Source organism: Ambystoma mexicanum, chromosome 7p (assembly GCF_040938575.1).
Source record: "Ambystoma mexicanum isolate Mex_15411 chromosome 7p, UKY_AmexF1_1, whole genome shotgun sequence".
NCBI lineage: Eukaryota > Metazoa > Chordata > Amphibia > Caudata > Ambystomatidae > Ambystoma > Ambystoma mexicanum.
The window spans coordinates 662,953,000-662,967,394 of NC_090939.1; the positions used below are offsets into that span (position 1 = coordinate 662,953,000).

The following is a 14,395-nucleotide window of genomic DNA, read 5'->3' on the forward strand; positions in this document are numbered from 1 at the left end:
TCCGCCGCCTCAAGGGAGGTGAAGAAGACAGTGGATCCGTTGTGCTGCACCCGGAGTTTAGCTGGGTACAGCATTGCATATTTGACGCCCTTTCTACGACGCACATTCTTAGCAGATTGAAACGTCTTTCGTTGGTCTTGGACCGCTGGGCTAAAGTCTGGGAACGGTCTGACAGCGGATCCCCAGCGTAGCTCTCCTTTTTCTCTTGCGGTGCGGAGGATAATATACCGGTCATGATAACTGAAGATCTTTGCAATGATCGGGCGCTCTGAGGCCCTCTCCACCATGAACATCGGAGTCAGCGGAGGGTGGTCAAGGATTTCAGTTAGAAGAATTTTCTGCAAATTTTTCCATGTTATCTATGGCGGTGAACTCCAAGTATACGCATATTGTTACTTATGGAACGCCCTTCCAAGTCATCATTCTTTGCTGACACCTTTTTAACGACTTGCTGTAGTGCCGCCACTTTATCTTCCCCCTCCCCTATTCGTTGTTCAGCTTCTGTTATGCGTCTGCATAGTTTATCATTTTGTATAGCGGAAATGTCCACTTTGCATGTAAGGGCGTCGATTTTGGCACCCAAGTTATCTGTGCTGCTTTTGAGAGCTAGGTGTGTTTGGTTCAGAGCTGTAACATCCATCTGACTTGACTCGAAGAAGGTGAAGGTGGGGATGAAGGCTGGTCAGATCAGGCAAATTGGTCCATTTTATCCTGTTTTTTTTGTGATTACCCATGGTGGTGTAGCATACAGGGTGATAAGCTGCTGGGGTGGCGTCTATCAAGTTAGGGAAGACGTCCCGGACCGCTGGAGTGGCGCATGGCAGGAAAGCGTGTACTGATATGATGGAACACTAATGTCAACCCCTTGGGTCTGCTAACTGTACGGGCTGGACACGTGGTTGGATGGGCTGGTCCTCCGAGACACTCTCTATATTACTTCCCGGCTACGCAGCCAAGTCAGGAGCCAATAGTCTGTAGTGCAGGCTTGGACTAACTCCAGCGAGGGCAGGGGTGCCCGGAACCTGATCAGGAAGTGCCGGATGAACGGTTCAGTTATGGAGCCCCACACCTCCCCTCCAGCCGACCATGCTCATAGAATAACCGGATGCAAGAGGCAGGGGTAGTTGCCTGGGAAGGCAGGAACAAGTTCATTCAATGGGCTGTCTTCGGGTGAGTCAACTCCGCCAGCACTTCCCGCACGCACAGCTCTACCATCCCCTGTCTCTGCTCCAGGCAGCCCACAGGATAATGATCAGGATGTTGAGGACGGCAATCCGAGCCTCAACAAGAGGGGTCCTGTACAGCGCACTCTTTGGGCACAGCAGCGCAGATGGCCCGTCAAACAGCACAAACCTGGCCACCCATCTGAGCCCCAGGAACTTGTGCAAGTAGAAGGGAGAGTTCCCGTTATAACATCAGCATTGAGGTTGAGGCAGCCAGCTTGGTACGAGGCGGCTAATATCCGGAAGCGCCGCATTCACAGAAATACAGCCGGTCAGGGTCCCCACTGCAGAGCAACACGGTGACAGACTGGACTTGCCTGCATATGCTGTGGCCAGGTCACTACTCGCACTATGAACAGCAGGAGACACCTTACCGTCTCAACCTTGCGGTCCTCTCTTGTGTCCCACGTTTGAGGCAGGGGAGCCGCACCAGAGCGCTGTTGTGAAACACCACTGTGGCAGCTATCAGATCTGCAGATGTGGTTCAGCAGGGACAATGGGGGGGACCCGGCAAGTAAAGTTCGGTGTCGCTGATGCGCCCTCGGGTGGGGGTGAAGACCAGCCCCCCGCCCCTACAATGGAGTCCGCTCCTCTTAGGGTTAGAGACCAGTGAAGATATATTGAGTGCGAGGCAGGGAGCCCGGTATGAACAGTTGCTGGGGCAGCTTCCCGGTCCACAATCCCTCCGCGTGGTACTCCGCTCGCAGGTGTCCAGACACATGTCGGGTTCAGCGGCTGGGGGACCGCAACAACCCTGCACCGCAGATGTCCCCGGCAGCCGCGTAGCAGAGGCAGCGCCCACCGCTCCATCTGGCCCCAGCACTGTATTGCTAGAACGGTCGCAGGTCCAGCAGTTCGCACAGCCGTTCACTCTGCAGATGGGTGCGAAGGCAGCAGGGAGCAGCTGGGAATCGGGCGGCAAACGCCTGCCCCATCTCCAGTCCGATTGCCAGCACACGCGGACAGGCAGGCCGCAGCTTAACCGTGTCTCGCACCACACCCCCCAAAGGCAGTTTCAAAAGAATTTCCAGTTCAGGAGACGCCCCATCTGTAGATATTGCCGCTTGTGATCTCCGGAGGGATATCCGGGCCCAGAAGACGAGGATAATTATAAGGATGTCAGTGCCTCGGCCGGAGCTTCTCAGACAGCGGCCATTTTGCTTATCCGCGCAGCAGTGCCTACCATCTTGAATTTCTGAAGAGGGAGGGAGTGAGGGAGAGGTTGAGGATGGATAGTTTTGTATGGCGCAAATCCTGGATTAAAAGCCCAATCCTCTCTGGGAGGCTGGGATTTGTGCCAGGGCCGGCTCTCTACAAGCAACCGGATCTCCGTCAACATAGTTTACGTCCCAATTGAGTGGAGTGGAGTACCCTGAGGATACTTGTTAGGCAAGATTGTGTGCAGTATCCTTTGGGAGACTACAGCAACCTTGACTTCCTGGCAATAGGAACCCCGGAACCTGCCGAACTACCGCCCCTTGTCCGAGTGTTGCTGCGACTGGGTGTACGCCTTGGCCTTAGTTAGGATAGATAGACTTAGCAGTTTGTGAGCTGTTCTTCTTTTATCGAATTCCTCGGTAGTGGTAGAGTGAAAGAGGTCGCTGCCTTCGAACGGAAAGGTCCAATATGTGTTCCTGGACATCAGAGTTAAATTTAGTAGCCCGAAGCCAGGCCATCCTTCTCATGTCCATGGCGATGCAGATGGCCCAGCCAGAGGTATCCATGTGGGCCACAGTGGACTCCATGATGTCCTGCGCTACCAGCTTGGCTTCTCCTAGACCCGATTTGAAGCGTGCCTGGCTCTGCACCGGAGGTTCTGGAAGGAAGTCTATTTCCCGCCAAAACCTCTGGTTAGCGGCTGCCAGCATGACATCCGAGTTGGATTGACGCAGGTGCAGTGAGGCATTGGAGTGCAGCTTCTTCCCGTACGCTTCCAAGATCTTCTCTTCCTTGCCTAGCAGCGCCGAGGATGAGGTGGCCGAGGACAACTGAGGCTTAGAGTAAAGTGATGCTGCAGCAATCACCAAAGAGTGCGGTTGAGGGTGCGCCGACAGAAAGAGTGGATCCCCCTCCATCTGTCTTTACTTGGCATCGAGGTGCCGATTGACAGGTTGGGCCGAGTGTGACTTGAGCCACCCCTTCTTGGCCAAGGGGACAATGTCCTTCTGCATCGGGATACCCGTTTTGGTAGTGGGTGGTAGGGTGAGGACTTCTGCTAAAACCCCCTCCTCGGGCTGCTCAACCTCAGGTTGAGGAAAGCCCAGATAATCCGCCAAACCTGCAAGCCGGTCGTGGAAGGCCTTTGCTGATGGCGTGCATGGTCCTCCTCCTCATCTGTGTCCCCCAGTGTCCGGCTGATCCGGAGCAGGTGGAGGGGTTCTGGGCACCATGGGCTGCAGTGTGGAGACCGGAGCCGGGGGCTGCTGCAGATGCTGGTGTGGAACCGCCTGTAGGAGGCAGGGAAGCTGGAATCGAAGGGGCAGCGGGGGCTGGGCTGGGGCCTGCGGCGCCGGAGCCATGGGAGGAATTACTATGGGCGCCAGTGGAGTGACCGGAGGGAGCAAGTCCCTGACTGCATCCCGCAGGATGGCCCTCATCTGGGGGGAGGGAGGGAGGGAGGAGTTCACATCAGCGCCAGGAACCTTTCGAAGAACCTGTCTTTGGAGGCAGAAGAGGTGGAAGATGACATTGAGTGGCTGGGGGCTGCTGGGGCCGGAGCGCCTCTGTCTGGATTGCAGGGGAAACCTGCCCTGCTGATGGGTAAACTGTTGACACCAGTCCCACCTTAAAACTTGTTCACCCGCCTTCTCTGTTCTTAGGAGTGGCATTGGATGAGTGGCCATGTTTGGCACGGTGGCCATTTTGTCGAGCTGCATGCCACGTGCCAAGTCGTGGTGCATGGCTCCCTGGGCCTGGCCTCCTCCACGACTCTTGGTGGTGGAGCATGAGGCCTACTCTGCTCCTCAGGTCTAGGCCTGGAAGGGGTATTGCCCTCTGCATTGTCGCTGGTGGTGTTGCATGCTGGCGCCCCCTCGGACATTGAGCCCGTACTAGGGTGTTGCCCCTCGGGTGTACACCCGGTAAAAGAACCTTGCTGTCCCTCAGCAGTGATTCCGGAAGGATCTGATGACCCCTCAGCCGTGAGGCCCGTAGCTGAACTAGCCTTGGTGTGCATGCTGGTACTAGAACCCGAGAGGCTCCTCCCGCTTGGGCGTTTCCTCCGGAAGGAGTCACCCTTACGGGGTGCGATTGGAAAATAGCGGCTCTCCCTTGGGCCTCAATCTATGTTTGACAAAGTTCTTGAAGTCTTCTGGAGGTGACCTTTCGAAGAGCTCCCTCCACCTAGCTAGCCTATTCGGAGCACGTAAAGTCAGTGAGTCACACGCGGTACAACCTTCCCAGCCATGGTCAGGGCCAAGGCAGCGGACGTGAAGAGCGTGGGGGTCGGATGTAGGGAAGAGCCCCTCGTAGGCTGGACACCTGCTGAAGCCCGCTTAAGTAGACATGCGCTGGGGAGGAGCGTGATGCCAGAGGACAGAGTATCTGAATAACAAAAAGACAAAGACAGAAGGAGAATCTGGGAAAGAGCGCATGGTATTACATGGCCGAAGCCAAACCCAGGAGCGCTGGTGAAATCAGCCCATTCCTGTCGACGCGGAAAAGGGGACTGAAATGTGGCGCCGGTGGGCGGAGTCAGGGTGGCTCATGCTCCCAGGGCCGCACCCCTGCGCGCCTCTAAATTTAAAGGGGAAGGTGTTTTTTTTTTCTGGTGATAAAGGTTCCGTCTCCCGTCCCTAGGAAGGGACCCTATGCAGTATGGAGGATAGGGAACGGGACATAAGAGTATTGTATATATGGATCTAATTTGTAGTATTGAGTGATATTACCCGTTAGTCATTTTTCACTGTTATTTGGCCATAAGTAAGGAATCATTTTTATACCAGATTGTCTAAGTGATACTTGACTATTTCACTGTGTGTGCTCTTGGTGGACCCCTTACAATCTCATCACCTAGTGAGACTTCGCCTAGTCCACTCGCTTTTCTACCTTGAACTGGTTTGGCTACAGCTCCCAGAGTTGTCCCTGTCACCAAATAAATTGGCCTTCTATAAATCTGTCCACCAGGCCAGAGTATAGAAAATCCGTCCTAACAATCTGCTTGCTACTATATTTTTTGCTTAATCTGGCATGCTTTGGAATCAAAGAATGGAGGGTGTCAACACACATTTCATCTAAGGAAGTTTCTTGTTTCCAGGGTTCAGTTTCTATATAAGGGTCCCACATGTCAGGTGGGGTTCTCATTTATAAATCCTAAAGAAGTGCTTCATTTTACCAAAGTTTACATCTTTATAGTCTGTTGACTTGAGGCCTTGGTGGTTTGTTTGGTCAACCGGAAGGTGCCATACACATTTCCGAGGATGCCACCATGGAGAAGCAAGCAGTTCCAATGCATTGGTTCTAGGTATTAAATGGAGCCTATCACAGATTCGATCATAATACCTTTTTATATGTGGCATTTTGTTGCAGTAGGTTTTCCTTCTTGAGTGAAATTCTCTCCACCTGTGAGTCCCCAGCACTTTTTGCTGGATGCTTGGATTTTAGTCTGATTTTCCCGACTGGGAAAGTTTTTCCACACTCACTCATTCTGTTAATCTGATCTTGAAGACCCTTTTACCTCTTTTTTTTTGTTGTTGTATATTTTGGAATATGGAGTAGTGCTTTCCTCCATCTTTTCTGGCATCTACATTTTACTGAAGCACACAGCACTTTCTGTGCAATGTTACTGGAAGCTCCTTGAACTTCCTCTGTTATGTTTCTTTATTTTCCCTTCGTTAAAACCTTGGCTGAGGCATACTTTTTATCCTACCTGTAATTTCTTTTGTGAGATCAGCACACCCCACCTTATGTGGAATGCTGAGGGCAAACATTATATCCCTTTTCTCCACCATTTTGGTTACTGTTCCAAGCCCCTCTTTTCAGGATGGTGGCAGTGTACCTTTTACTTGACTTTTTGTAAACTTTTATCACAGCCTGTCATCTCTGCCATGGTCGGACACAAGGGCCACCATTGACCCAAAATGCTGGCTGTGCTTTTTAAATTTCTGAACAAGATGACTTGTCCTTTCTTAGGTCATCTTGTACCTATCTTGGTGGGGGAGGTGCCTCTAATTCCTTTGTCTTCACGTGCTTCCCTTGGAAAACAGTTGAAAGGTCTTGGAGTGGCTGGCAGGACAGGAAGTTGGGAGGGTAAACCGAAATCCTGCAGTCTTATCCTGCAGAGTGCCTGATGGAAACCAGTTCTGACTGGGTGGCTGGCTGTCCCCATTGCCTGCAATTCACCAATACCCGGGGTCCTGTGCCACTGTGCTGTGCATAGTCGCCTGAAGAACAAATCCACTTGGAACTTTGTGGGCATCTTTCCTGACCTGCAGAGATTTGATCCAGCTACCCAAAGTCACCTCACACGAGACAAGGACTGAGAAAAGAAGAGTCGACATCTGTCCTTCACCCAAGACTGGAAAAGGTGCCAACAAGCCAGAACCGTGAAGATCCGTTGCTGCGTGTCTGTCTGCATAAAAGCTGTTGCCAGAGCCGCCGAAATCTCCTTCTGCCACCAAAACCGAGAAACCTGTGACCTGTCTCCACTGGAACCGTTTGTTAGGCAGAATTGCAGCCAGTACCCTCTGGGAACACCACACACAATTAGGACTACAGGTGTAAGCAAAAACCAACCTTTGGTATAAGTCTGTACGACACACATTTGGTAGCGAGCTGAGCAGCCAGGCTTATCTCAAGGGGGAATGTGAGCAGTAGCAGAAGTTACATAGAAGTAGCACAATCACAGTGGTTCAAGTAGACACTTACATTCAAAGTTTCTTGGTAAAAAATACTTAAACATTTATTTATAGTCATTTAGAAAACTTTCACTAGTAGAAATCAAGTCACTATTAAACACCAATATACTACAGTATCAAACTCTAAGTTATAAAGACAGTTGCGCTACCCTAAAAAAGGAGCCAAATGGCACTTCAGTACTTTTAAATAGGAATAAAAAGCATAGGTTTGTACAAAGGGTTAGAAAACACTTATTTCAGATAATGCAAAGGTTCAATGTACCAGGAGTGTCAGTTCAATTCAATAGGCCAGGCCAAAGTCAATAGTCTAGTGTTCTTGGATAGGACAGCACAGTTCTGGTACAAATGGAGAAGTCTTTGTGAAAGTTTTTAGAAGTAGTTTAAACTATCAAGCAAGATTTGTCGACTCACAAGCTAATTAGGCCTGCAAGTTGGGAAAGATTCACGAACTTCCACTGCGAGAGTTTGGATCTCTCAACCATATGACACAGTACCTTAAAGTGGAGCAAATAAAGACGTTGGTTCCTTGCAGGTCCTGCAAGTCTTGCTGTTCCTGAGCCTCAGTCTTGGGGACTTTAAGGTGAAGGGAAATAAGCACATTCCTGAGAATTCTCCCTAACACCGTCCTGCAGCAACATGCTTTTCATCCCAAGATACTGTCCTGCTCCCTGTAAAACCTACCCAGTGCTTTACTTGCTACTCCTGTATTCCTGGTACATCTCGTACCCCTCCAGGGCTCCCACAGAGATACATTGGGGTGGACAACCCATTGTGCTCTCTCCTACCTTAGGACACTTGTCCTTGAGACAACTTCACAGGGAAAGCCCTGGGTTTCCTTGGCTTGAAAACCCTACCTTTACCTACCTGCAAGTCCAGAAGAAATCGTGTTGAACTCTGCCACTTTTAAATACTGTATCCTTCCTATACTGCCCAACTCCTAACCTCTGGGGGCCTATTGCCCATCTGAACATTGGGAGACTCTCGTAAGCTAGGGTTGGACACTCTAAGACAGGTTGGACCAGTTATATACATTTATCATAAGTTTGAAAAGTTTGAATATATGTTTCAAATGGTTTTCCTAAGAGATGTGTTACTGTTTAAGTTAGGCTGAAAGTTACTATACCTAAGGCCTATTACGAAACAATTGTGCAAATGTGTTGTACATGCGTTACTGTGTTTTAGTACTTGCGTACCTTGCAAATATTTAAGGGTGCCTTACCTTTTTCTGTTATATAACTTTCAGTGTGTTAGTGTTTTCTTGGATACGTGTATGCTCAGAATTTTGTACCTTCCTACAGCCCTTCTCACCTCCTATACTAAGCCTGGCTGCTCAGCCATTCTACCAAACCTTTGTGGTTCAGGCCAATCCTAAGAGTTGCAACCCTGTACAACCAAGGCGGACATTCTCAGTTATTTCACAGACAGTAACTTATTTAAAATTCCAGAACACGTAATACTTGTGCAGGAAAATGCAAGCACCATCTCCACGTCAAACAAAATAGGGAATTGTCCTAACTCTTAAATAGTTTTTTCTTAACTCCTCCCCTTTAATAAACCTGGTGATAATGTCACAATGGCAGGCTAGGGGAAGGCTTTCGTGACTTGGCAAGTTATCGTTTGCAGTGATCTGAGGTCATTAGCCAATAGTGGCAGGGAGGAGTCTTTCCTAACACAGCTGGAATCCATTGGTTTAATAGAAGGCGTGAGGCATGTAGTCTGGTAATTACTACTATGGTGGCTGGTGACAATAGGTGGCAGCAAGGTGCATTTTTTGAAAGAGAAACATTGTCCTGTTCGGATCAGTGTCAATGACATTAAACGATGTGCTGAGTTTAATTTCAAGGGTATTGTGTTTGAGGCTTGGTGTAAGGGCCAGTTTGGGAATTGTGCTCCATTAGACCAGGCTAGGCTATGCCAGAGTGAGCCGTGGCATGACCTAAAATGTGGAATCTTTAAGGTGGTTTCACAGCTAGCCATACAAATCAGAATCCACGTTTGGCATCAGTAGTTTGCTGGTTTCCTAATAGATTTGAGACTCGTGTAATCGGTGCTAAGCAGACAGGTTGGGCTAACTCCCATGTAAGATGCATTTTAACTCTGTAGCTTTTACATGTTAACAGTCCCATGAATTGACAATTGCCCTGTGTTATTAATTGATGTGTTTTAACAAAATGTTAATTTGCATTACAGACACAATCTGCCAGTAGTACTCTTCAGAAACACAAATCTTCCTCCTCATTTACACCTTTCATTGACCCCCGATTACTACAGATCTCTGGTGGCACGACTGTCACTTCAGTGGGTAAGTCAATGGAGGAATAAGGCAAACACATGAATGTTGCATTACTTTTTGTCATTAAAACGTATTCCATCAGCTGTTCTGCCAGGGCTGTACGGGGGAGGGGTGTGCCTTTCACAGCGTGATCAAGCATTGGGTTGATATAGAATTCTGTTGTACACAAGCTCAGAGGAAACTTCAACCAGTAAGCATGGGGATCTGCATACACATGCCTGATACTGTGTGCATAGTAATTGGTGCATAGTAAATCACGTGTGGGACAGGATGGCACAAGGGGCAAGTGTGTACCTGTAAGCATCATGGAGAAGTCTGTGCCTAGCACAGCTAGAATGGCAATGGCTGGGCAGCCCTTTTCAAGAACAGTAGTTTTGTTTTTTATCTAATTTATGCCAAGATACTCTGTCTAGCTGATCGTTGCATTTAAGTCAGTTACAATACAAAGTGCTTCCTGCTTTTTTTGTAACTGTAGAGGATTTCTGGGATGTGCAGGCAGGTGTGCAGTTTGGGCATAGGCATAGTTTGGGCATAGGCTGCTCCGTGATTTCCCAAATGTATGTCATCGTAGTCAGACCTTAGTCTACAGTGCAATTGAACTTTGCAAACTTGGCACAGCTTCAGGGAACCTCATTGACCATACCCATTTCGGTATATAAATCTACTTTTTCATTCCAGAATTTTGATGCATTTTTGTATTTTGTCATCCTCGCCACACACTGGTACTCTTAAATGTCCCACATCAATGCTCCAAGAGCCATCCACTAATGTTGAACTTTTCCACAAAAAACAAGCCAAACTGTAAATATTACATTTTGTTTTCTAATATCGTAGACCTTTACAATGCACTATATTTTAACGAAGCAGTTCTTGTTTTCTGGATTTGAGAGTTCGACTGAAAACTCGAGACTTGCATCGACTGCGTTTAGGAGAAGAGTCTAGTACTTCTGTCCACTGCCTGTTTGCTTTGCCTTCACACATAGTATTTGTGCAAACGGTGCCTCAATTAACGACCTGTGTGTTGGTAGAATGCATAGCTGATAGCTACTCAGCTTCCCTCTATTTAAAATATCAATAGGCCCTGCTGGCAGGACCGCTCGAGGTCTTTATTGTAGTAAAATATTTTCTAGAGTGCAAACATGGCACCTGCGTGCAATTAAAAGCAGTCCTTTGAATCCTTTTTATATTAAAACGTCCTCTTAATACCTTTGAGCCCACCAGTTTGAAGACTCATGTATGTAGATATTTTTAAAATAATAGTGACATAGAAATGCCTAGCATTTCACTGCAGCTGGTATCGTGGAATGTATTACAGGGGAAGGATACATACCAGTACCCGAACCAAACAAATAGAACCAAATTAGCAGAAATCTTGGAACCAAAGGTAGGTCTTTAGCTTACTTTGAAAGAATAAAAGATCCTGAGTTTGCAGAAAAATTCAAAGTGCTCAACACATGACCTCAGCGCATGAAAAGGAATGGTGAAGAATGGGGAGTGCTTAATGTCAGACGTTTCAGACCAATCTGATCCTGATTTGGAAATCCCTGTAATCACCAGCAATTTGATTGTTTGTGTCCTTTTGATAGGACACTTGGCATACACAGCCTTATGAGTAGGGCAAGCAGTTTTAAATCCAATTCTGGCTTGCAACGCCAGCCATTGCAGCTTAGTGACCACTGGGGTAGTGTGATTTTGTTGTCTTCTGATCCCAGTAGGCATATCAAAAGTTGATAAATGTATGCATGCACTTTTAGATGCTGCAAGTTCAAAACCATTTAGATTTGTAAGTGTTTAAGCGCATATATATGTATATATATTTCTGAGGCTTGTGTATCTGCTTAGATCACATGCTATGCATCCTAGTGGTAGTCGCAGAGTATTACATTTGTTTTCGAAACTTGAAAAGGGACGTTGACAGGGCGTTCCATTAATATGTTCCCTAGTGTGACAGTCCACTGTACACATGGTCCTTCACGCATTGAGGTCCCTCAGATTGTTTATTTCCACCATCATAGTCAATGCAAGTTGCGGAGTTCCTTCTTTCTGGCTAACGCCTTTGATTATACTTGCAAGGACAGATTTGTCGACAACGTCTACTTGGACAGTCTCGACAAACTTTGACTGAGGCCTAGGTAGGCTTCAACGGGCCTCGTCCCTTCAAAGTGGGGCGAGTGTTGGGTACGTTTTTTATATTAATGATAAATCTTCCTGACCTGTGTCAACCCCAGAACTTTTTGCTAGACTGGCAGATTATTTTTCCCTATTCCTCAGTGAGTGGGAATCTTTTTCCACATTCAGTCTCTTGGTCTTTGTATGGGTGTCATTTTTAAGGCACTCCATAGTGTCGTCTAAAAGTTATCCTCTTTGACAACTTTTTGGCAAGAAGTGCCCATTGTTGCTGGGTTGCCCTAGGGGCTCCCCTTTTAACTTTCCCTGGCTAACTTGTGAGAACTACGGTTCCCAAGTGTAGAAAAGATCTTTGGATCCCTTTTACATTTGATTAGGTGATACCAGCACCCCCACCTTATGTGGAGTGCTGGAGGGGGATACTGAGTATCCCCTGTCTCATTTTAAATGCAACCTCTATTACAAGGACACACTTTAATGGCTGGTGGCAGTGAACTTTATTAATTCGGTGCACCTTTGCCGGGGGCTGTTTCCACAGGCACCCATGTGTGCTCATTTTACCAAAATGGTCCCTGTCGTCTTTGTTCACCATTTCAGCAGCATTCCTTGTCCTTTCTTGTTCCTTCCCCTGACATACAGAGCGGAAACTCCTTTGTGTTAACTTCATCTTCAGCGGGAATCCTGTGGATTTCCCTCCCAGGCTCCAGAGTGTCTGAAGGCAGGAAACGATGGAGGAATCCAAAACTCAGCAGACCTTTGTCTTCTCGCCTGATTGCGAGAATCCAGTTCAAACTGCATGGCTGACTGTCCTGAAAGCACTGTCAACTTCCCAAGTTTGAATGTTGCAAGGCTGATTGAACAAAACCGAAGAGGAAGATGAAGAATTAATGGCTGAAACGTTTTCCAGCAACCGGAGAGCCTGCTGTGTAACCTGGAGCCTGTTACAGCTTCCTTCCAATCGACCTGAGTACTCCGAAACGACAACCCCCACCCAGGGCCTGGTGAGACCCACCAGACTCAAGAAGACCTGCATTTTGAGCCATCCCACATCGTGCTGCGACCTTGCGGGGCTGCAATACCCCAATACCCTGCAACCTCAAGCCATCGTGTGGTGCAGGGTCATCGGAATTCTGAATCCCACAGACACTTCATGGCCATCCTGCTGGATCTCCAGCGGCACGATTCCAGTCCGAAAAGTCACCTCACCAGAGTGCTGGACCCGGCAAACAACGAGAATCCGACCAGCGGTATATTGTCTTCTGTGCTACTGAAAAAGGCTCCAAATCCACAGTGCCACATCCAGCCAAGAGGAAAACCTTGCCTAGAGCCTTCCCTGTGATCCTTGCTGCAAAAGTCCTTCCAGTTTGTGGCTGTAGATCCTAAAGTTGTCCTGCTGCAAAATCTTCTGTGCTGGCTTGGGTATTTACTTACCTTAAGTCTCTTGTGGTTCCTGTTTAGTTTTGGGTTGTTTTCTGTGATTGGGATTCCTCTCGTTCATTGCCCCCATGCCCCTGCTCTAATCCTCCTAGGGTGTCTTCTCTGAAGCCCCTGGACCCTCAACTAACTCTAAAAGTAAAATACTTACTTATTCTAACAGTCTTCCTTAGGAACTCTGACTTTTGCTACTTAATAACCTATCCTGACCTGCCTGTTGGACACTAAACCCTAGGGACCCCCCTTCTGCCACTGAACACTAATGTTCCAAGAATAAGGGGAATACTTCTAAGGATTGGGCCTTTTGCCTAGAAAAGAGAATATCTGTTTAAAAGTTACTTACTTGCAAAAGAAGTTGGTTGCTAACTGTAAATCTGAGTGAACAGTTACAAAGGTATTGCTTACCTTAGAAATGTTCTGTCATTCTGAAAGTATATGTAAGGTTATTACTTAGTAATGTTCTGCCATTCTGAAAAGTAAATGTAACCTCTTTCATTCCTTAGAATGTGTTTCGCCATTCTGATCGAAAGTAGATAATTTTACTCGCCTGTAAATTGGCTGTGCCGCTTTCCCAAAAGTAATGCTGTTGGCTTCACCAATTATTTCTGTCAGAAGAGTTGTATACGTTTCCCAACTAGGTCTTGTTTCCCCTGACTTGCTGTTAGCCTGCCCAGAATAAGTCTATTAGGTTTTACCTTGTTAGGTAAGAATATGGGGAGTTCAACTGGTGTGGGACTTTACAAGACTTATCTCTTGGTATTGGGTAACCCGCCTTTAAATATAGGCCTGTACTACACACGTTGGTAGTGTGACTGAGCAGCCAGGTTTATCTTAAGAGGGGTAATGTGAGCTGTAGAGCTGTACAATGAAAATAGTAAATACAGGTATCCAAGGAAACACTTAGAAACTTATAGTATGTATATATATATATATATATATATATATGTATTTATATATAGACAAGGAATTAGACAATCTTTAAAAAGCAGCAACTACTACTAACATGAATCCCAAAAGTTAGGATTCAATTGTACGCCCGATAACTCCAACAGTCACCGGCCGTGCACCTCGTGTTGGCACAATTATTACCACGTTTTGTAATGAAATAGCGGCCAACAACTAGGCACCAAGGTTCCCAGCCGCGCACCTCATGGGCACCATTGCCACCACTATCATCCGCTGTTTTCACGAGTCATCCTGAACAAATGGCGCCATTAGTTTTCCAAAACACTGGTAGCACTCCTACTGATTAGCGCCCTGTACGCCACTGCTGCATTTATAACAGCATGAGCACAGTCCTACACAGGCTTTTCACTACCGCACTGATCACCGTGTAGGACACGTTGGGCTCGTCATTGAGTCATTTTCTTTTACTGTATCCGTAGTGAGGATTCCCCTCCTTTGCTGCCGCTGCTGTAACAATCACCTTATTAAATACGCCACCTTGAGTAGATCTCCTCAAC

General features: G+C 47.5%; 1 protein-coding gene across 4 annotated transcripts in view; it reads left to right on the forward strand.

The window, feature by feature from the left end:
- Nucleotides 1-14,395, forward strand: part of MAP4K4 (mitogen-activated protein kinase kinase kinase kinase 4) — a 917,846-nt gene that overhangs the window by 799,425 nt on the left and 104,026 nt on the right. For all 4 annotated transcript variants that reach the window (XM_069636727.1, XM_069636728.1, XM_069636729.1 and 1 more), the window contains one exon: nt 9,269-9,380. In XM_069636727.1, the coding sequence (XP_069492828.1) occupies nt 9,269-9,380 (112 nt within the window). The remainder of the gene's footprint in view (nt 1-9,268; nt 9,381-14,395) is intronic.